The sequence below is a fragment of the Pelophylax lessonae genome (genome assembly GCF_965119305.1).
Source record: "Pelophylax lessonae genome assembly, chromosome: 9".
Lineage (NCBI taxonomy): Eukaryota > Metazoa > Chordata > Amphibia > Anura > Ranidae > Pelophylax > Pelophylax lessonae.
In genome coordinates this window covers 180,563,581-180,588,362 of record NC_138776.1, presented here as the reverse complement: position 1 = coordinate 180,588,362, position 24,782 = coordinate 180,563,581, and the positions used below count along the sequence as shown (strand labels likewise).

General features: G+C 40.6%; 1 protein-coding gene across 17 annotated transcripts in view; it reads left to right on the top strand.

Moving 5' to 3' along the window:
• The window catches only part of KCNMA1 (potassium calcium-activated channel subfamily M alpha 1), a gene marked incomplete at its 3' end in the record, with an annotated part of 993,244 nt that overhangs the window by 434,476 nt on the left and 533,986 nt on the right, over positions 1 to 24,782 (top strand). For all 17 annotated transcript variants that reach the window (XM_082268091.1, XM_082268088.1, XM_082268089.1 and 14 more), the window contains exons 4-5: positions 5,704 to 5,797; positions 14,309 to 14,420. In XM_082268091.1, the coding sequence (XP_082124217.1) occupies positions 5,704 to 5,797; positions 14,309 to 14,420 (206 nt within the window). The remainder of the gene's footprint in view (positions 1 to 5,703; positions 5,798 to 14,308; positions 14,421 to 24,782) is intronic.

The following is a 24,782-nucleotide window of genomic DNA, read 5'->3' as shown; positions in this document are numbered from 1 at the left end:
AACTTACGGACATTTCTCTTTTTGGCAACCCAGCTGCAGTGCTCCTTAACCTAACCCTTGTGTCCAGTAAGAGAATACCGTAGGTCTTTGTTGAAACCTCTTCTAAATGCTGCCAGGGCTTACACCCCCAGCATGTGGAAACAAGAATACAAAAAAAAAAAAGAGACTGAGTTAAGGCTGCAGTTAGGGGACATTCAGGAGTCCGACAGAGCCTGGGCATCCCCAGTAGTCCTGGTCCCCAAAAGGGATCAGATGTCGAGGTTCTGAGTGGACTGTTGAAAACTTAATGCCATCTTTCCTGTTGGCGCCTACCCCATACTCAAAAATGAGTTGTCAGGTAAGCTGGCAGCTGCCTATCTGGGAATCATGGGCTTGAGCATTGAGTATGGGTCAACCCTTCTAACACTGGAGGCTCAGAAAGAATCTGCCTTCCCTACCCTATTTAGCTTGCCTGAATCTACTGTTATGATATTTGGGGTCAAGATAGCACCATCCACCTCTCAGGGTCATGAGGACCTACTGTGTGGAATGAAAAGATTTGCAGTCACCTATTTGGGGGACTTTGAAGTGTGTGGTCCCTCCATGGAAGAACACATTGTGCTTCTGTCACCAGTCCTGGACAAACTGCAGAGGCTGATTTGACAGTCAAATGCAATAATTGTCAGATGGGCATGGCAGAGGATCAGTACCTGGGACAACAGGTAAGAAGAGGAAACCAGAGGTCTTTGACAGGTAAGTTTGAGGTCATCATTGCCTGGCCTACCAAAACACACTACGTAATTCGTGGGTACAGCTGGCTACTGTAGGAAACCTGTGTGCAACTATAGGGGTTCAGCTGAGCCTTTGACTGACACAATGATGAGGAAACAGTCTAAGATGGAGTCTTGGACACCAACGTGAGCCTGTCAGGCATTGATAGAGGTACTGACCAGTGCACCAGTAACCCAGGCTCCAGATTTCAGGTTCTGGTGCAAACCAATGCTACTACCATAGGTGTGCAAAGCCTATTGCATTAGGGTAAAAACATGCCTGTGTGTGTAAAATAAATATAAACAAACATTTTAAAATGTATTAAAAAATGGATGGTGTCATTAGGGCATTGAATGTGTCGGTCGGACAGTGGATGGTGTCAGTCAATAGAGCAGTGGACAATGTCAGTAGTTTATTCTAATTTTTTATACTTTTTTTTAGGAGCCCTCTAGGGGGCTTTTGTGAAATGTCAGGGGTCTAAACAGACCCCTAATATCGCACTTTTAAAACAGAGAAAGGGACTGAGAACAACGATTCCCCAGTCCCTTTCTCTGCAGCCTTACTGGACAGTGAATGAATTTGAAGTGCTCTGTGCTGAGTGACTTCCTGTTTTCCTGTTCATTCACAAACTGAAGCATAATAAACACAGTTGGCGGCAGCAGGGGGAATCTGCACCGCACATGGGGATGTGTGCCCAGGCATATGCCACTCCTAAAAAGAAGTGTCTTGTGATGGGGTGGGCAACACATAATATGGCACTTTATCTGTGTGGTTGCAACTGTATAATACTCACCCACCACAACACATTACGTTGGCTGAACAGCGTTTCTGGAGATTACATGCTCCTCAGAGCTGCATTCTCCAGTAATGTATTTTAACCATACCGCACAAAGGTGAATTCTTTGGCAATGCAGACATGTGTCATGCCATGCAGAGGCAGCAGCATAAAATCGCACTTACATTATGAAAGACAAGTATACGCTTTACAAGGCAAAGGCGTATTACCACCGATAGTGTATTAACTTCTTCCGAGTGCACCCCAGCTTCACGTGCGTTTCACAGGTATACGAAAAGGGTCTATTGCTTGGAACCAGAAATTCCATTGACGCGTTTCACCCCTCCCACAGGGCATTCTCAGACTCCTTTGCCTTCTAAAGCAGATACTTGTCCTTCATATTAGAAGTTTGATTTTATACTTTCTATTAAATAAACAGTTACTACACTATGAGAGCTTTGCCCTTCTGTTTCATCCTGGTGGATTATGAGTGACGCCAAGAGTGGCAGCTGCACATAACAGGTTACCAGCGCTTGGGCCATTTGGGAGGATAGAGAACATTATTCAAGCACCCTCTCACCAGAATCAAGCATATTAGACTTTTATGCCCATCAGCTGGGGGTTATTTTTTTCTGGTAAGGAAGGAAACAGAGGGGTGTGTATTACACTTCACAGTATGATGTTTTTGTTGTGTTCAGACTAGGATAAATTAAGCTCCCCACCAGTCAAAAATAGTCTTCAGTAGTGTAGTAAGTTTATAACCAGATAAAATCAAAATACTCTAAAAGCAAAGTATTAAAGCAAGTAGACTCACATGAGAAGGAGCTGCCGACCCGGGATTGTGCAGCGGCATGACGTCAGCACTGTCCCAAAATGTTTTGTTTAATGAGATGTTATCAAGGGGCCTTCCGTTTTGACGTCTAAAATTAAAATTTTCGGAAGATGATCACATTATTTGCCTAGGAAAATTTGGGGGAAAAACTTTCATTTTTGTGTAGAAAAACTGACTTCTTAGGTGGATAAGAAAAAGATAATTTAGCAGCAGCGAACAGCTGGTGAGATACAGGACTTAAAAAATTGTTATTGTTTTTGTGCACAGCTTTATTACCCAGGTTGGTAACACCAAGGTGGTCTATTTCTTCTTTTGGCTTTTCAATTTATTTTACTTAAAGGAGAAGTACAGTCAAAGTTAGTTTGTTCTACACTCCTGTGACCCATTTTCAGCTGACAGCAGGCTGGAACTGTCGACTGACATCACACAGCCAGTTTAAGCTGGGGAAAGTTTGCCACCATATGGATGGGATCCACTCAGGAGCCCGGGTCAGCATCTGGCTCTGCCTCTCAGTGGGCCGTTGAGATCCTGGGCCAGCTTCTCCCGCCCTTGCCACAGCCCAGCACTCCAGTGAGCGTGTGTGTAAGGGGGGGGGGGGGGGCAGAGCAGATCCACCTAGGTAAGTTTAAAAATAAACATATACATCTCTTTTAAAGAAAAATTCCACAGGAGGAGTTAGAAAATTACAAGCTGGACAGGACCACACAGGACACTGAGGTAGACTAAAAGATATAATATATATAAAATATATATATATATATAAAATAAAGATTTATAAAAAATATACATTTATTAAATAAAACATGTTTGACACAATAATCAAAATACAGATAGAGATGATAAATATGGACATATACAGATGGAGAACAATACATATAGTAAATAAATTCATAAAAATACATTTCAAAGTAATAAATACATATATTATAAATATTATATATCATAAACATGAGGTTTGTCTCCAAAAAGGTATATCTTCTATTCAAAGGCTCTATGCGTTCCGTTGCTCATGATCCACTCGAGCTATTTAAAATCTAAATCTGTAAATATAGACTAATATAAGAATACAAAATACTCATCATAGAAAAAGGAAATAAAATAAATAAATACTCCAAATATGTGTAAATTTAAATAAATAACAGCTACTCACAAAGGGTGAGGAATGACCCAATGACTGTGGGAGAACAAAAAGACCAACCCCAGGAGCAACTATTGTAATAGCACTTCTTTTTTGCTTGCATGACAAGTATCTGTCAACTAAGCAGAAAGTCCCATCATGTAGGCTTCAATCAACATGATTAGTCACTATTCTCCATGGTACACCAAATATTCTTAGTTCATGTGACAATAAAGTGCTCAGTGCTCCATCTGTACATAGGTGGGTGATATTCTCTCAGCATCCAGTGCTTTCAGTTCTTTTAAAGTGCTTAATTTGTCCCAAATTAAAAAAATATATAAATAAAATAAACAAATCTTCTTATTCCAAGTGTTGAACCTCCACTTTACACCGTGTGGACAAACGGGGTGATTCTCTGCGCCTATCACCCCTCAGGGTGTACTAACCGCTCACCTTAGCTTATAAAGTGTTGCGCCTTTTTGTTATAAACATATGATAATCCTCTCCTCTCTTTCCTTGTTCTATGCTCAGGAGATGGTGTTCAGCCTTAACTGACTAGATCGGGGTATACGTCCTCCAGGGATCCCACAAATCTCAAAGGAAAGTGCTCACATAGTGCAGTATTGCCATAAAAATGTATTTTTATTAAAGTAAATCGAAACAATTACAAGCAAACGTGGTATCTGCGCATTCAATTGAATACAGGGAATCGCGGACCTTACTTCCGCATACAGAACGTCACTTCCGGTGCCGGCCCTACGCGTCAAGTCACGTCCGCACACGTGACTTCTTCAGGGGATCTTTATAGGTTTATGCACAAGCAGTGTGTTTTATATATTTACTGTGTTCTATTGAATATTTTATGGATACACTGAACACTAGATGACTTTACTTGATTTAAACACCATCACATATTGAATATTGATTTAACAGTGTTTTTAGTTAGTTTATTTATTTAATATCTAATATTAACCTATACCACCCCCCTGAAGCGCGATACCCCTCCCCCCTTTATTAATGTATCATTTATGTAGTAAAATGTAGCATTTATGCGTATGTTAGCTAATTTTTCCTGTTTCTTGCTTATATCACAAATATGAAAATAGATTAATTATTTATACAAGCTCTGTGAACAGTGAATATTGTGTGCACATTTTTGTAACAATGTTTCTTGTATCAATGATTTCATGTAACAATGATCTCTTAAAACTGTAATATTTACTGTTACATTCTGATATCTTAAAGTCATTTTTTTTTCTAAATTATCTTGTTTCTGTTCTTATAATTTTTCTTCTATGAACATTCTCCTCATACTGTCCCCACACTGGACTCCCCAACTGCAGGTATATGGGTCCCCCCTTTGCCTGCGGTACCTATGGAATCATGCTTCAGTCCCACTGCATACACACTCCCGTATAGAAATACAATCTTACATGTAGTCCTCCCAGCACTTTGCATGCCTCTCCTACTCCAACACATCAGTGATTGATAGTGGCTCCCAAGTCAGCGTGGTTTTGGCTCTGTGCCCTACTCAAGAATGGCTGCAGGTAAGGTTAGAGAAGTGTGCATGTAGTGAAGACTGTGGCAGGGCTCCATAGCTTCAGGTAGTCACAGGGAACATCCATGTACCTAGAGTTAGGAAGCACGGCCCGTGGGCAGTATGAGGAGGAAGCTGAGAGGAGAAAAATGATAAAAAAAGCAATAGCATGTCAATTCTGCTACTATGTTAAGAAGAATTCTAAAGTCTCAGTATACACTTTAATAGTATCATTGCAATATCAATACAAACAACCGTTATAGTTGACAATCTAAAATAAGCCTACTTGAAAAATTCCCTTTCATGTTGTGAGTCCTGCCTGTCTTTCCACAACTTCCTGGATTCCCTGCATGCTTTCTGGGGTCTCCTCTGCTCATTCCTTTAGTTTAATTTTGATTTCTAAGCACTACATATGCAACGGTACCTTGCTGCCTGCAAGCAGTGATGGCGCGGTGTGTTTCCTGTACGGGCTCTGTGAAATGTACAATACAAGCAGTCCATATTCACAGGGCACAGTGAATATTCGTCACTGTATTCAAGGAACTAAATAGTGTTATTCTTCAAACAGTAACTTATCAAATTTCATTAGATAATTGAAGTAGGCTAGAAGAAATTCAATATGAATATATGATTTTAAATTTTGACTTTAGATATACTAATGTGTTTTATTTTATTTTTGTTTTTTTTTTTAGCCCTATTGAAACATGCCAAAACTTCTACAAAGACTTTACACTCCAGATAGACATGGCCTTCAACATCTTCTTCCTCCTTTACTTCGGTCTACGGGTAAATATTGTTTTTATTTCAGGTACTTGTATAGCCCTGTCAGTTTACACAGCGCTTTACATATACATATATATATATATATATATATATATATATATATATATATATATATACATGTATATATATTAAAGTCGATCAAGCGACGTGCACGGGAGCCTTGGCTGTCCTGGGACTCCCTTTTCTCATTCATTGGTTGAAACGGCAGTGGGGGAGAGTGGGTGGCGGGGCTCTGTGTCTGATGGACTCCTAGAGCAGGGCTTGAGTGAGAGCACAAGTTCGTCCCTTTTAGGATTGGCTTGCTATTGGGGACACTGGTCAAGGGGGAGGAGCCAGGAGCACTGGCAGGGGACCTACCAAGAAGAGGATTGCGGCTGCTCTGTGCAAAAGCATTGCGCAGAACAGGAAAGTATGACATTTTTTTTTTTTTTTGTTCTTTTAATTCTCATTAATTTCCCAATTTCTCTCAATTTGGGATTAATAAAGTATTCTGTGTCTGTATAGAGCCACACTCCAATGATGTAATTTAAACTTGACAGCTTTATTGATAGACCGCACACACGACATCCTTCCATGCTAGGCCTACCCTAACAGGTTTTATCCATTCAGCCTTAATTGAGCTATGATTTATCCATGATGGGCGAAGAGGCAGACCTAGGGTGGAAGGATACAATTTCTTTTGTATATCAATAGGCTCTCAAGCTTTGATGACAACATTGGGGTGCCACCCCTTTTATGTGTTGTAACATCAAATTAAGGATCACTAAAGTTTACAAAGGACACTTGCACATTGGTTTTCATTGCCTTCTGTGTTTTTCTTTTGGGAAGATATCCCTCAGTCAGGTAATTAGAAAGTTCTCCATGAAAGCACAAACAGAAACATTTTTTTTCCTTGAGGAAGGGCTTGATCTTCTGACAATAGTTTTATTGCTAGATTTTTTCCAGTCCCAGTGACATCCTCACCCACAATTTGTTGTAGAGGTGTCAAAGCAATAGGAACATGATCAACTGAAACCTATTATATTTTCCCTACCCTATCCAAACGTAAAACAAAAAATGGCTGGAGTTGAGCCTGAATATTAAAGATATAGGAACACAAGGAAAATATAGCATTCAAGCATAGATTATCATTGTGTGTGTGTGTGTGTATATATATATATATATATATATATATATATATATATATATATATATATATATATATATATATATATATATATATATAAAGAAAGCTGTGATAGATAAATAAAATACTTAAATTATGTAGAATAAACCCAATTATAATAGTGCTCAATATTGAAAATGGCATTACTGAAAAACACAATGCTGCATAAATGAATACAGTCTGTGATTACAAGTGTTGTGCTTCAATATTTCATTACAGTCTTTCTCTGCATAACACCACTACACTAATGTGATGTTTTTAACCCTTGCTCTAAAACTTTTAATTCCTCCTTGTTAATTTAAATGTCAGGTTAATATATATATATATATATATATATATATATATATATATATACACTGTATATATATATATATATATATACACTGTATATATATATATATATATCTTCTTTTTGCCTCTGCATCCCTTCTGTCTATATTTTCCCTTTCCTTGGCATCATGGGGAATAATGTAGAATTTTGAAAGGTTCCCTCAAACCCCCCCCCCCCCCACACTTCCCTAGATGGTGTTGGGTATAATTAAAGGAAACCCTATCTCTGTTTTTCCCTTTTATTCCTGCCTCTGATGAGATGTGGTAAAATAAACTCTTTTATAGCTGGACCACCTGTATACTCCTGGGGATATATTTCTCAATGGTTAATATTGGTTCTGTGTGCGTACCCTAAATTTGGGTGTATCAAAGGGTTCCTCCCATCATTTCCAAATTTATTGTTTTTGGGGGTATGGATTACTATTTCCCAACGATCTTCGTGAATGTGCATTATTTTTACTCACTCTTGTATTATTCTCTGCATTCTCTCCACTGACATTTTTCCCCCCATCATATTTACCTGGGTGAAGCAGCATCAATCTGATGCTGCATCTGTCCTCCGGCACCAATAAGACTGAGAACCGAGCAATCTAACATCGCAGATCACTCGGTTCTCACTGCCCCCTGTGCAGAGACTGGTGACTGTCAGCCAGCAGCTCTCTGCTGTGCCCCCCCCAGCTCACTGGATCGCTGTGCTGTTGAAAGGGCGGGAACGGCTGGCTTAGGCTCTCAGCGGTTCGCTGAGAGACTGAGATGGGTGTCGGTTCAGGCATGTGGGTGGATCCCGATTCCATTGTCTTGATCTTGCCTGAGCCTTGACCGACTCTGTGACAACAGTGGACTTCAGCCCATTGTCTGCTGAAAGTGGGTCACAGGCATGCAAAATTAACTGCACTCCTTTGATCCACAGGAGAAGTACAGCCAAACAAGCTTTGGTTGTACTTCTCCTTTAAATTGTCCCTAATTTCTTGTGGGATTAAGGCCAATTTGGTTTTACTCCTGTTGATGATTATATATTTTTTTTTCACATTTATGTAAAAAATGTCCAAATCAAAAAAAAATTGTCACTTTTTTTCCCCCCACAAATAGCACTTCATTTTGGTGGTATTTGATCACCACTGCATTTTTATGTTTTGTGCTATAAACAAAAAAAAAACAATATAAATATTTTTTACTTTCTGCTTTAAAAATATCCATAAAAAAAAATTAACAAAATCTAATTTGTTCATAAATTTAGGTACATATTTTTGCTACATATTTTTGATAAAAAAAAAATCCAAATAAGCGTATATTAATTGGTTTGTGCAAAAGTTTTGCGTCTGCAAACTATGATATATATGTTGGAATTTTTTATTTTATTTTATACTAGTATTGGCGGCGATCATCGACTCATAGCGTGACTGCTATATTCCGGCAGACATACTGACACTTTTGACACTTTGCAGGAACCAGTGACACTAATACAGTGATCAGTGCTAAAAATATGCATTGTCACTGTAGTAATGACATTGGTTGGGAAGGGGTTAAACAGCTAGGGTGATCAAAGGGTTAAATGTGTGCCCAGTCAGTGTTTTTATACACTGCGTCGTGCTTTTATCAAGTGAAGTGATGGATTTTGATTTAGCAGGGAACCAAAATCCACCACTTCCTCACTGACAGGACAGAGCTCTGCCTTGTTTACATAGGCAGAGCTCTGTCCAGTCTCTCTTCTCGCCGATCAGCCGGTGCCGGCAGACGTCCATTGGCCGGCACTTGCTGATTGGCTTGTGCTATGTCTAATCACAGCGCAGCCAGGTTGCCAGCGCACTCACATGCCCCCTACCTGGAAGTGCCAGATCACGTACTAGGTATGTGATCTGGCACAGAAGAGCTGCTCTGCTGCCGTACATCTAAGTGATGCAGAAGCAGTTATACTCTACATTTTGTTGCTGAAAACATTCTTCCAAGTTAACGTGTCTATTTTGCATTAAATTATGTCCAAGGTAGCAGAGTAAAACAGTTCCCGAAGGAAGCACTAGAATAATGCTACAAATGTACTCATATGCTACTTGGGAAAAAATGTACATTAGGGAAAAAATACTATAAATGATAAATAGCCCTTTATGGGCTGTGTGTCACATCAGTGGTGTTACGTGGAGAAGGACTGAAGTAAAGTAATGTTGTTTTGTGACGCACAACACTTAAACAGGGACTGTATTAGTTTATGCATTATTGTGACTTTCATAGGCACAAGGAATAGTGCCATTTTCAGTATAGTTATAATTTGGTTTATTATATACAGTGGGTGTAGAAATGAATCACTCCCCTTTAAAAATAATTACATTTTTTGCTTTGCAGGCTGAAATGATGACAGTTTTTTTTTTTTTTTATCCAGCTGTATTTACTCAGTGCAACTTATAACATCCAAGTGAAAGATGGAACACCAAAATGTCAGAAAAAAATTCAAAAACAGAATTACTGAGTTGAAAAAAGGATCCCCTCCTAAAACGACTTGTGAGCTCAATTAGGTATAGCTAATCACCTTTTCAATGGCACACAAAGCCATTTGACTTTCAACTGTGACCATTTGTGGTCACTTTGATTATCTCAGCATGAAAAGAGCTTTCCTGGAGCATTTCAGTCCCTGGTAGTGCTACCGAGGCAAACCATTAACTATGGGTGGCAAGGCACTATCAAAAGATCTCCATGATAAAGTTGTGGACAGGCACAAGTCAGTTGATGGATACAAAAAAATGTGAAAGGCTTTATCAATGCCTAGAAGCACAGTGAAGTCTATTATTAAGAAGTGGAAGGTATTTGTTACAACACAGATCCTAACTGGATCAGGAAGTTGCTCCAAACTGAACACAAATGAGGTTTATATGGGAGGGTTGCAAGAAAAAAGCCACTCTTGAAGAAAGACCACATGCAGTCAGGACTGAGCTTTGCCAAAATGCACCTTGAAGATTCTAAGGCCACATGGAAAAAGGTGGTCAGATGAGAGTAACATTGAATTATTTGGCCTCAACACTGAACAATATGTCTGGCGGAAATCCAATATAGTTCACTATCCAAATAACACCATTCCTACAATAAAGTATGGGGGTGGTTTTCTGCAGCAGGGACTGGAGCACTTGTCAGGATAGGAGGAAAAATGTATGGGGCAAAATACCATCAAACTCTGCTGCCCTCTGCCAGAAAGTTGTCAATGTGAAGAAGGTTTACCTTCCAACATGACAATGACCCAAAGCACATACCAAAAAAGACCACACAGTGGTTAAAGGAGAAAAAGGTGAATGTCCTTGCATGGCCTAGGAAGAGCCCAGAATTAAAACACGTTGAAAATCTGTGTAATGACTTGAAGATTGCAGTCCACAAATGGTCACCATCACATGTAACTGAATTTAAGCTGTTCTACAAATAAGATTGGGGAAATTATGCAAAGTCTAGATGTGCAAAGTTAGTTGAGACATATCCCAACAGACTAAAGGCTGTAATTAAAGCAAAAGGTGGTTTACCAAAATACTAACACAAGGGGGTTATCCTTTTTTCAACTCAATGATTCTGTTTTTTATTTTTTCTATTTTTTTTCTGACATGTTGGTGTTTTATCTTTCACTTGGATGTTACAATATATAAGTTGCAGTGAGTAAATACAGCTGAATAAAACAAAAACCGTGTCTGTCTTCATGCTCTGCTCTTTATTTTAAAGAGGGGGGGGGGGTGATTATTTTCTATACCCGCTGTAATTCAGTTGTTTTCTTTTATTTAGTGCCATTTTCTTTTTAGATATGTGATGGTATCACAAGTGCAAAAAGGTTCACTATGAGGTTGCAGCTGCTGTAATAACTAAAATCATGCAGGGCTATTTATTATTTATAGAATATTTTTACCTTTATGAAAAAAATATGTTTTAAGTATTCATAAACAAAGTATATTGGTGTTATGTATTTTATTAACAGTTGTAGAATTATTTTTTTATTATTTGGCATCACTTCATACACTCTTTGACTTCCTTGTTTAGTTTTGTCACTCCTTGTTCTGTGTTACTGTTTTCCATAACACCACCTTGAGTTAGTGATGCCGATACATCTCCATTAAGCAGGTAGGGGATTGAGAGGTGACAAAATAAGCTGATGTATTGAACCAGGAAAAAGTGTGTGTGTGAGTGTGTGTGTGTGTGATCTGCCTGGCTATGCAGTGTGGGAGGTGTGAATTGCAGCTTTGGCTGATGTATTTTTGCTGTATATTTAGCTGTTTGCCTGAAGTCCTGCTTCAATTATGCTATTGACTCTCTGTTCTGGCCCTGTCTGCCATCCACATCCTAGGCATGAAAAATGTTCTCAATCAGCAACTTTTAAATCCAGGGGGATTTGGCTCTCCAGGTGTATCAAGCCCGCTAGACAAGTTTGTTCCTAGGTCCAGGGACCCTTGTTCTTTCGCAGTAGACGCATTGATGACCTAATGGGATCAGTTCAACCTAATCTACTCCTTTCCGCCTTTCCAATTTCTGCCTCCTCTCCTTCCCCCTAGGATGGAGGGCATTCTAGTGATTATTATCATGTTAAATTGGTCCAGGAGGACATTTACCTTGTACGTGGAAATACTGCCAAATCAACCAGATTCTCTGTCCCTAGGGTCAGTGTTCCATCCTTCTTGGTTGCCGGATTTATTTGCATGGCTGTTGAAGTGACAGTCCTGAGTAACAGGGGCCTGTCAGACTCAGTTATCTCTACCATCTTGAAGGCTAAAAAATCGACTTCTCAACTACCATCCCAATTGGAAGACCTATTTTGCTGTTGAGTCATGCAAATCGAGGAGCATTCATTTTTAGAAAGTATTCTGTGAGACATATTCTGTGTTTCCTCCAGTCTGGTCAGTTTTTGGCTTTAAGTACCATCAATGGACAAATAATTACCTTGACTGTATTTTTCCAGACACTCTTGGCCTCTCACTCTTCAGTTAAGGACTTTGTTCAGGGTTTAACACACACATTTCCCCCTGTAACTGTCTTGTCTCCTGGGGGCTTTATTTAGGCTCTCTCAGCTCTTCAGAATCTGCCTTTTGAACATATCATTCTTGTCTGAACCAACACATAAGGTGGCTTTTCTTGTTGCCATATCCTTTGCACAGAGGGGGAATTGGTGATCTTTTCCTGTAAAGAGCCCTTTTTAGTGTTGCACAAGGACAAATTTGTTTGAGACCTAAAGCCTCCTTCCTCCCCAAGGTGGTAGTTTCTTCCACCTACCCAGGATAATGTCCTCCTTTCCCTATGTCTTGCTTTAAATATCCCAAGTTATTTTCGTCCAAAGTTTTGATGTGGTACACACAGTGAAATCCTCCCTCTGTGTACTTCCCGAGGGTTCCCATAGGGGTCTCCCTGCTTCTTGTTCCACTTTTGCTAGGTGGACAAGTTCTCAATCAAGCATGTGGTTTAAAGGACAGGGTTCTCCTTTCCTGTGAAGGCACATTGTACTAGATCTGTGCTTCATGGGCTTTACAGCATGATGTGTCTGTTTCTCAAATTTTGCAAGCTGTCACTTAAGCTTTTGTTCACACATTTATTAAGTTCTACTAAGTGGATGTTCAGGCATATTTCAGGTATAAGATGCAACTAGCTGTTAAACCTTTCTTCACCAATTTTTGGTCACTGTGCCTGTTGGCATTGTTTTCAATGTTGGCCAACCCTCAGTTTGACTGTCTTTAGATTCCCCATGGTGAAGGCTAATGATCCTAGGATGACTAGGAAAATAGGATTTTTTGACTTGCCAGTAAATCAGTTTCTTGGAGTAACGTACAGGACACTGTTCCTACAATATCCCTATTGTATATGTATCACTTGCTACAAAACAGAGGCTAGCTAAGGGTAAGAGGGGTTATATAAGCGGATGTCCCTGGAGCCATCTGTTTTTTGCCAGTGTCCCATCACCTGAAGCTGGCTGCTTGTAACTGATTGCATAGACTAATGATCTTGAGTCCTCCCACAAACTGAATTTACCGGTAAGTCAGAAATACATTTATATATATATATATATATATATATATAAATTTATTTATTTGGATAGAGCGGGGAAGGGTTAGGGTTCACTCCTCTGTTTGTCCTGTTGACTATTGTCATTAAAGCAGAGTTCCACCCAAAATTGGAACTTCCGCTCATTTGCTCCCCCCCTGGTGCCTTTGGCACCTTTCAGGGGGGAACGGATACCTGTACCCTTCCCCACTTCCAGGAGACAACGCCGTGGTGCCGTCCCTCTGAAGTTCCATCCCCTTTCTCCTTCTCCCGCTGCAGAGCTAATGAGAATATGCAGTAGGGGAGCGGCTGTAAAGCCGAAAGGCTTCATTGTCGGTTTCCCTTAGAGTGAATGGCGGCGGCAGCACCCGGCAGCCGATCCAAAAATCGGCTGGGGTGCTGACATCATTGGCTCCCTGGACAGGTGAGTGTCTATATATTAAAAGTCAGCAGCTATAGTATTTGTAGCTGCTGACTTTTATTTATTTTTCTCCACAGCTAGAACTCCCCCCCCCCCCTTTTTAAGAAAGAAAATCAGGGAAAATTCAACAATGTCTCCAATGCTACACAGATGGCAAAAAATCTCAGTTTCTTAAAGTACTTTGCAGCAGCTGAGTTTATCACTTACCATGTATGCAGCCTATTTTATCTTTATTCCTTGTCTGTGTTCCAGTTTAGGCTGGTACCATGAATGCTGTCTCAAGCTTACTGTTTCATGGTGGCTGCTTTCTCTTGTGACATCCTATAGGGACTGGAAGTTCAGGGAAGCAGCATTAAGAGAGCAAGAGCCAGCAGCAACGAAACATTTAATCTAAGCGCTGGGGTTAGAATTGTAGCAAATGGTTTACTGGGGAATGCTTATTGTATTATACTAAATGTGTTAAACCTAAAGAGATGATAATTTATGATACAATACAAAATGTAGGTAAGAACCCAGAATTACTGTCGTTATGGATGTTGATTCATTTGTGTTTTGTTTTTGTTTTTTTTGTTTTTTGGGTTTTAACTGTAGGACTCTGATCTTTTCACAGTTTATTGCTGCCAATGACAAACTGTGGTTCTGGCTGGAGGTGAACTCTGTGGTGGATTTCTTTACAGTGCCTCCCGTGTTTGTGTCGGTTTATTTAAACAGGAGCTGGCTGGGTAAGTAAAATTAGATCTTTTTAGTTGCAGTATGCCAGATCGCTAATATAGTCTATGTAACCAAACAAGCATTTATTTATTTATTTTTAGTTTTGGGGTTTTTTTCTTTTTTAGAAAATATGACAAGCTCATCACTGATCATTATGTACTGCTGCTCCCTATTTCTTCAGTCATAGGGTGAGGCAGGTCCTTAACCACTTGCCTACAGTGCACTTTCACCCCCTTCCTGCCCAGACCGATTTTCAGCTTTCAGCGCTCTCACACTTTGACTGAGAATTACTCAGTCATGCAACACTGTACCCATACAAAAATTGTGTCCTTTTTTTCACACAAATAGAGCTTTCTTTTGATGGTATTTGATCAATACTGGGTTTTTTATTTTTTGTGCTATAAATAAAAAAAGACTGAAAATATCGTGAAAAAACGCATTTTTCTTTGTTTCTGTCATAAAATTTTGCAAATTAGTCATTTTTCTTCACAAATTTTGGCCAAAATTTATACTGCTACTTATCTTTGGTAAAAAAAAACCCAAATAAGTGTATATTATTTGGTCTTTGTGAAAGTTATAGAGTCCACAAGTTATGGTGCTATTCATTGAAAATTGATCACACTTGTTCACACCTGATGTACTGAAGGCCTATCTCATTTCTTGAGACACTAAAAGGTCAGGAAAGTACAAATACCCCCCAAATGACCCCTTTTTGGAAAGTAGACATTCCAAGGTATTTAATAAGGGGCATGATGAGTTTTTTGAAGTTGTAATTTTTCCCACAATGCTTTGCAAAATGAAGATTTATTTTTTTTTATTTTTATTTTTTTTACAAATTGCCGTATTAACAGGTTATTTCTCTCACACAGCACATGTATACTTGCAACTACACCCCAAAACACATTCTACTACTCCTCCTGAGTATGGCGATACCACATGTGTGAGACTTTTTCACAGCCTGGCCACATACAGAGGCCTAACATCCGAGTAGCAGCGTCCGGCATTCTAGGAGCACAAATTACACATATCATTTCCTGACAACCTATCGCACTTTTGAAGGCCCTGGAGCACCAGGACAATGGAAACCCCCATAAAATGACCCCATTTTGGAAAGCAAACAGCCCAACGTATAATTTTTGAGGCATAATGAGTCTTTTGAATATGTCATTTTTTTCCACAAGTTTTTGGAAAATGTGGAAAGAAAAGGAAAACACATTTTTTTTACACAAAGCTGTCCATTTATGCAATATTTCTAACACATCGCATGTACATAGCAAAACTTGCACCCCAAAATACATTCTGCTATTCCTCCTGAGTATGGCGATACCACATGTGTAACACTTTTTCACAGCCTGGCCACACACATAGGCCTCACATCCAAGTAGCGCTTTACACAAAGTTGTCCATTTATCCACTTTAAGACTGGGCCTATTTTTGACACTTGGTGTTTACAAGCTAAAATCATTTTTTTTGCTAGAAAACTACTTTGAACCCCCAAACATTATATATTTTTTTTTAGCAGAGACCCTAGAGAATAAAATGGAGATCGTTGCAATATTTTTTATCACACCATATTTGCGCAGCAGTCTTCCAAATGCGATTTTTTTGAAAAAAATTCACTTTTTTTGAACTAAAAAATAAGAAAACAGTAAATTTAGCCCAATTTCTTTCCATAATGTGAAAGATAATGTTACGCCGAGTAATTAGATACCCAACATGTCATGCTTCAAAATTGCGCATGCTCACAGAATGGCGCCAAACATTGGTACTTAAAAATCCCCATAGGCAACATTTTAAAAATGTCTGCAGGTTACTAGCTTAGAGTTACAGAGGAGGTCTAGGGCTCAAATTATTGCACTCGCTCTAACGATCGCGGCGATACCTCACATGTATGGTTTGAACACCGTTTACATATGTGGGCGGGACTTGCGTATGCGTTTGCTTCTGCGTGCGAGCTAACGGGGACAGGGCGCTTTAATTTTTTTTTTTTCCTATTTATTTTATTTATTATTTTTTTATTTTTACACAGTTTAAAAAAAAAAATGTTTTGATCATTTTTATTCCTATTACAAGGAATGTAAACATCCCTTGTAATAGAAATAGGCATGACAGGTCCTCTTTATTGTGAGATCTGGGGTCAAAAAGACCTCATACCTCACAACTACACTAAAAAAGAAAAAAAAAAAAAAAAAATTGTTGAAAGAGGAAAAAAAAAAAGCAAAAAAAAAAAGCGGCCCTTTAAACCGGTTGCTAGGCAACGTCTTTTGACGTAGCTCCGGTCCTCCAAGACCATAGAGTTGAGTGAGGGCCATCTTGCCCTCACTCGACTTCCTGTCTCTGAGGATCCGGGACCGGATAGTTTTCCCCGCTGCCGGCGGGTCCGGTAAGCTGGGAAAACGTCTGGGACGCGGCAGGAGGGGGGGGGGGCACCTCTTCCCCTGCACCGTAAGGGTAATTCCGCGGCGAATCCGCCACTGGGACCACCCTTATCTGAAAGCCGACCGCCCGCCGTTTCAAAAAATACCGGGGTTATGTGGGCTATCTGCTGCCATAACCCCAGTATTTAGCTTTTAATGGCCGACGCATATAGTCCTTAGGCGGTCAGTAAGTGATTGCATGTATATGGCAAACAGGTGACGATGACTGACGGGGTGACAGGTGACGATGACTGACGGGGTGACAGGTGACGATGACTGATGGGGTGACAGGTGACGATGACTGATGGGGTGACAGGTGACGATGATTGATGAGGTGACAGGTGATGATGATTGATGAGGTGACAGGTGACGATGATTGATGGGGTGACAGGTGACGATGATTGATGAGGTGACAGATGACAATCACTGACGGGGTGACATGTGACGATGATTGATGGGGTGACAAGTGACGATCACTGATGGGGTGTCAAGTGACGATGACTGATGGGGTGACAGGTGACGATGACTGATGGGGTGACAGGTGACGGTGATTGATGGGGTGACAGGTGACGGGCGATGGTCACTGATGGGTGACAGGTGACAGGCGATGGTGCACGGCGGTACTGATGGCAGTCTCTGGTGACCGGTGAACTTTAGGCTATGTTCACATGTGAGCGTAGTGATCATGGGCAGAATCACTGCGATTCTGCCCGTGATCCAGAAATCATTGCAAATTGCGGGGCGCCTGTGCGTTGCCCGTGATTTGCAATAGCACCCCAAATGCTGTGCGATGTTGCTGCGATTTCCGCCTGCCGAATCGCAGTAACATCGCGCAAACAACGCATGACGCTCCAAAGAAACTCTTGTACCTTTTTTGGGCGTCATGCGATGTTTGCGCGATGTTACCGCGATTCGGCAGGCGGAAATGGCGGCAACATCGCACAGCGTTTGGGGTGCTATTGCAAATCAGGGGCAACGCACAGGCGTCCCGCGATTTGCAATGATTTCCGGATCATGGGCAGAATCGCAGTGATTCTGCCTGCGATCGCTGCGCTCACATGTTAACGTTATGGGTGTCAATTTCTGGGCACTGATGAGGTGACTGTTGGGTGACAGGTGACATTGGGGGGGGGGGGCTGAGGACTGTGTGGGGACCTTTATTAGTGTGATTTTTACTTTGTGACATGTGTACAGAGCAGTAACTCACTATTTCTAGCTCTGCTCCCCTCACATTGGAAACTGTATGAGGGGAGAAGAGCTAGTAACACTGAGTTACTGCTCTTTGTTTACATTTTGTGATCGGCTGTGAATGGATTCACAGCCGATCACATAGTAAACAGTCACTGTCAGTGACTGTTTACTACCGCCGGAGACAGCTGTGTTCCTACGGAACACAGTGCCACCGACATGACCGCGCTGCGCGCTCCCGATCGCGCATGCGCGGTCATCTGGTGGGCGCCTTCATTGTGATCGGCTGTGTCATTGGAACACAGCCGATCACGTGGGAAACAGCCACGCCCATTGGCTGTTTCCCCCCTGCCGGTGACGGGGGGTGTCCCGGGGACACCCCGACACCGGCAGTGCAGGGCGGCGCGCACGCGATCGCGCGCCTGCCCTGCTTAAAGTGCCGCCATCATATGACGGCGGCCCAGGATAATGGTCGCTCCGCTCCGCCGTCATATGACGGCGGGCGGGCGGCAAGCGGTTAAACAAGCTGCCTTGCTTTCACTGCACTGCACACAATTGTGGTCCTGACTACGTTCTTTGTCCAAGAAGAGCAAATCTCAGAAGTTGGCTCAACAGAATTACAACCATATGGAAGATAATGTAGTTTACACATTAAAAAAGAAAGCCTAATGCGCTGCCACTGAAGTATTGAAAGAGATAGAGCAATAAAAAATGAAAAAGAAAAAAGCTGCCAATCCTAGTAGTGTCACCACATACTGAACGGGGATGAAAGTAAAGATGAATCGGCGCTAATTTCATAAATTAAGATAATAATGAGGGTGTTAACAGTGACAAAAAGTATCTTCAAACAAATTGGTGGATAACGGTGTTGAATAAAAGATGGTGTGCTAATATAAATAATAAACCTCAAACTTAATTCATACTGTAGACAATAAATATATCTGTGATATATAATAGTGATAAATATCATGTGCAAAAAACAAGTGCAAATCAGCAGTAATAAAGTGCACTAGTGACAATCAATATTAAATCATTGTTGCGTGATTGAACAGTGATAATCACATATAAAGTGCTGTGTTGAAAAACAGTCTTATTTAATCAATAGTGCAAATGTGACAAAAAATAAAGATTCTGTGGATGTGGTGTGAGTGACCCCAGGTACAATCAGCTTCAAGGTGATCATCAGTGTGGTACAATTTCACAGTGGATCCCGGTAACTAATAAGAAATGGCCGCTCACCTTCACCAAAATATAAACAGGCGTAATGGACAGAGTAATGTCTCCTGACAACTCTCAATCTCAGGCACTCAGAGGGATCAATATCCTGGTCTCCTGTTCGGACTCTTTCATACAGCAGGAACGTAGTGGATAAGCACCATGGGTATACGCTCTGATATGGATTGGAACACACAACACAGGGTGACGCAGGAAAAAAGTAAAGAAGTGTATGGATGAGGGGTATATATTGCTCCAGGACGAGGATGGTAAGAGGAAGGCCACAGAACAGTGTTAGTTATGCCTGGAAGAGCTTGGGAGGAGTTCGCTGTACTAGCTATCCAATGTTAGTACAGCGATCTCCCCACTAAGCTACTGTGCTCTGACTGGGGGATTGCCCCCTACAAGAACACACCATTCAACGCTTGCAGCCATTGGCTGCCAGCGCTGATCTGCTGCAGATCAAATGCTGGTTTTCCAACATGCCTGTTCGGCCAACTTCTGCCAGAAAGGCTGGTCTTCTCTTGAACCGGCCAATGTTCGACCCGTCTGTGAAGGGCTTTACAGTACATCTTGCAAAATGATCCAATCTATTCATTCATTTGATTGAGTAGGATATTTACTTTTTCTTAGCAGCTGATCTGCTTTATATAAATGTTATTTATAAAAAGCAAAGTACGCTTTGTAACTTTATAAGGACTTTTGCTTCATCCTAGGTATTGATTTCTTTATATCATCAGACTTTACAGCATCAGTAAATTGTCCTGTGTTATGTTCAAATGACAACTTGGATAAAATGCAATTTTAAAAATCCCCTTTGTTCACTTTGTCCAAAAAAAAAAAAAGAACACTGTGGAGGTTAGAAATACTTTCTGAAATATTTTAAGACTGGTGTATATAATAAAACATCCTAAAATACAGGCTAATTAACAATTTAGACTATTGTAATGCAACTGTTCAGCTCCAAACAATGTCTTGCTTATGGTTCCTCCTGTTAATGTTTCTCCAAAATAAAAATACATGTGTCATTACCTCCTAGGGGAAGTTTGATTAGAGATTAGATGATTATATATCTGATATATGCATTCAAAATTTTACCTATTGGAACACTTCATCCAAAACCTATTCATATCGCTTTTGGTAAAAGATTACAAGGCTGAGTAATTGTAACATTTACTTACATATTACATTTGACAAACCCACTGTTAAGTTTAAAGGGATTGAAAAGGCAGAAGGTTTTTTTCTAATTTTAATGCATTCTTTGCATTAAGATAAAAAAGCCTTCTGTGTGCAGCAGCCCCCTCAGCCCCCCATAATACTTACCTGAGCCCATCTTTATCCAGCAATGTTGCAGGAGTGTTTAAGCTGCCTGGGACTTCCCTCATTGGCTGAGACAGCAGCGTGGCGTGATTGGCTACTGCTGCTGTCAATCAAAATCATTCAGCCAATCAGGAGAGAGAGGGGGCAGGGCCGGATCACAGCTCCGTGTCTGAATGGACACAGGGAGGTGTGACTCGGCTCTGGTGCCCTCCATAGCAAGCTGCTTGCTTTGGGGGCACTCAACAGGAGGGAGGGGCCAGGAGAGCCGAAGAGGGACCCGAGAAGAGGAGAATCCAGGCTTCCCTGTACAAAACCAACTGCACAGAGCAGGTAAGATAACATGTTTATTTTTTACCACTTGCCGACCAGCCAACCAGTTGTGCAGTCAGTATCTGTAGCCCCTTCTCACAGGTGGATAAAATGTTTTATTCTGCACAGAACTTTCCATACAACAGAGTTTTTCTATCATTTTCACCTTTGCTCTGATGTATGCTGCAGCAAATATATCTCCTGTAGAGGTGTCTGAAACTCGAAGATATTTGGAAAGGGGTTAATATGACACCTAACACTTTGACCAGAGTATTTTCTACTCCCTTTTCTACTAGCCAATCAGCTTCCAGGTTTTTTTGTCAAAGCTGAACTCGCACGATTTCAAGCCGGCATTTCAGTCCCACTTCAGGGGCGATTTCACAGACATCCGTGCGGGTTCCTGCACAGATGTTTATGGAAATTACCCCCCCACAAATCAATAAAACGTAGCACAGAAACTATGCATGCGTTTTTGATGCCAAATAAAAATGGACTGCATCTGGTATGAACCAGCCCAGAAACATATTGGAGTTGATTGATTACAATTGGAGAGTGCAAAGTCTGGTGCAGCTGTGCATGGTAATCAATCCTCTGCTGCCCACGTTCACATTGGTCCGATTTGACATGTCAACTCGGAGGCAATTGCCAGAAATGGCACTGTTGCGACGCCGACTTTTACGTGAATTACTTATGTTTCTGCAGAATTAGCCAGGAGAACAGTATTGCAAGTCTAAAATACTTGATGTATTTATAAAAATAAAAAAAAGGCAGCTATTCATCTTGTAAAATTGCATGTACATTCACTCAGTTGTAATGGGGACAAAATCAAATAATATTTGGCTATTTTCTTTCCAAGTCAAATGTTATTCATTCATTCAGAATAGCGTGAATCAGGAAAGTACTTCATTATGGCCATTAGATGGAGCTCACAATCATAGTAAATATTTATTTTGTATGATTATCAGCCACGTCTAGTGGACATTATACAGTATTTTCCTGAATTACACCATTATGAGTGTATGAAAAACATTCTTCCAGGAAACAGCCTAATGGCTTTTGATGGATGGAGAGATGGAGAGCAGCTGAACCTCGATGCCAGCTGGTGTGTGACGTCACCGGAGAAGGAAAAGCACAACGTGTTTGTGAGCATGCACAGGGCTCATACTGAGCATGCGTTCTCCTTTCTCAGGTGACACATGAGAAAGGAACACGCATGCTCCGTATGAGCCCTGCGCTTGCTCAGAAACGCGTGGTCTTTCCAGCTCCGGGGAGGTCACACGCCAGCCGACGTTGCGGTTCAGCTTCTCTCCATCTGACTTGCTTCTGGGTCTACACTACACTTGCCGACGGGACTCCAGCGCAGGAAGATCTCTGTGTACCCCAGGCTTGAACACTTTTTCCCACGTCTGCTGGATCGTCACCCTCACACAAAAGCCTTTTATGCTTTCTTTTATGTGAGTGTACATTTGGCTGATTGCCTTTTTATACCATTAAACTGCTACACTTAGAGGCGCTTTCCTGTTTTTATTTCTAGCTGTTGTAAACACAGCCGACCGTTCTTCTCTCTGAAATGATCACAGAGTGCCTGTGACCCTTCTATATAGGATCACAGGTCTCTATGATCATTTCGCAAGCCCCTCCCCCCACAGTTAGTAAACACTCCCCTAGGCTCACATTTAACCCTTTGATCACCCACTAGGTTAACCCCTTTCCTGACAATGTCATTATTACAGTAACAGTGCATATTTTTAGCACTGATTACTGTAGTAATGTCATTGGTCCCCTGAAAAGTGTAAAAAATGTCAGATGTCCGATCTGTCCGCCGCAATGTCGCAGTCCTGCTAAAAATCGCAGATCGCTGCCATTACTAGTAAAAAAATAAAAATGTCAATCTTTCCTCTCGTTTGTAGACGCGATAACTTTTGCGCAAACCAATCAATATATGTTTTTTTGGGATTTTGTTTACCAAAAATATGTAGCAGAATACATATTGGCCTAAAATAATGAAAACATTTGATTTTTTTTTTTTTTTTAATTGGTAATGTTTTATAGCAGAAAGTAAGAAATATTGTTTTGTTTTTTTTTTTCAAAAGTGTTGCTCTTTTTTGTTTATAGTGCAAACAATAAAAAAATGCAGAGGTGATCAAATACTACCAAAAGAAAGCTCTATTTGTGGGGAAAAAAAGGACATAAATTATATTTGGGTACAGTGTCGCACCACCGCACAATTTAACGCAATGCCGAATCGCAAAAAATGGCCTGGTCATTAAGGGGGCAAATCTTCCGGTCCAGAAGTGGTTAAATAATATATGAAATAACAAGGTGTCAATCATCAAAACAAGTGTGTACATATATGTGAATTCAAATAAATATGGAGGATAGCAGCACTTAAATATATTGCACATAACAATAGAAAATACCATGTATAGAAAATAAAACAAAACAGTGCTAAAAAAAAAAAAAAAAAAAAAAAATCACTGATAGCATTAATTAAAAAAAAGGTGTTTTTCACAAACAAAGTGAATTAATTAAACCTAAATGAGTCCATGGTTAAATAGATGAACAAAAAGTACCATGCACAAGGTGTAGATTCCCAACAACCATTCAGAGGTGATTCTTCCTGTATAAAATTGTGAACCTATTTAAATATACCGTGCTTCACTTTCACTGCACACAAAAGATCTGCCTCTTAGGCTGGCCATACACTATACAATTTTCTTATTCAATTTCCTTTAGATTTACCTTAAACTACGTAGTGCAAGGGCCTGCCTGACTGCATACAAATTGAAAGTGTTTAGGTTTGACCCTATATTACATGGTTTTGGTAAATCTAAAGGAAAGTTGAACAAGAAAATTGTATAGTGTATGGCCAGCCTTACCTCTCTGCCTCTTACCAGATGGATCGATGTTTGCAGGTTTAACACAGCCTTTTGCAGCTTTTTCAGTGCAAGCAAAGAGCGCCATATCTAACCAAATCGGTTACACACAGCGTCTGGCGTCATGTTGCCCCAATGACGACTTTCATTAGAACAAAATGTACATCGGGTTGGTGGAAGCGGTGACTCCTTACTTTCTTTCATCTATTTAACCATGGACTCATTTGTGCTTTAATTATTTCACTTTGTTTGTGAAAAACACCTTTTTTAATTAATGCTATTAATGATTTTTTTAACGCTGTTGTTTTGGATAAGTGCATTTATTTTCTATACATGGTGTTTTTCATTGAATGCAGCTCTATTTCAGCCAATGTTTCCATGCACATTCTGGTGTTTAGGTTCTTATTTTGGAGCAGCATTCAGGGGCATAAAAAATGTAGCATCCCAAACTTGCATTTAGAGAGGAGCTTACTGGCATAATGTTTACACATGTAAATGTGTAAATGAATTTCAGTGGGCAGCTCAGTCTGGTCTAGTGCTGGGACAAAATCATCCAGTGCCCAGGTTAAAGAAGCCAAGTTGCACCCCCCCCCCCTTCATTATGTGCAAGCTTAAGAGGAGGAGAGAGAGATCACAGCCTCCCCTCCTCCTGGGTATCTCCTGGCTCTTTCCTCCTCTACTTTCTGCTTTCAGCATTTAGCTAACATAAGTAGTGATGCCACTGTCACTACTCCTGTCAGCCTTATAGTAGAAGAACCTTATGGCACCCCCATCCCTACAATACACGCTGCGCCCAGGGCAGCCCTCCCCTTCTGCCCATGCCTTGTCCTGGCCTTGCTCTGGTCTATAGTACGAGTTTCTATACATACACTTACAAATGCCATATGCCTATAAAAGTGTGTAGTTACACAACATAAATTAGCATTTTTTGCACTTTTTTTTTTTTTGCCAGAAAGGTCCAGCGTAGTTAGGAGTAGGGATTGACTGATCATCGGCAAAGCCAATATATCGGGGGCCGATATGCACTTTCCCCGATATATCAAAATCG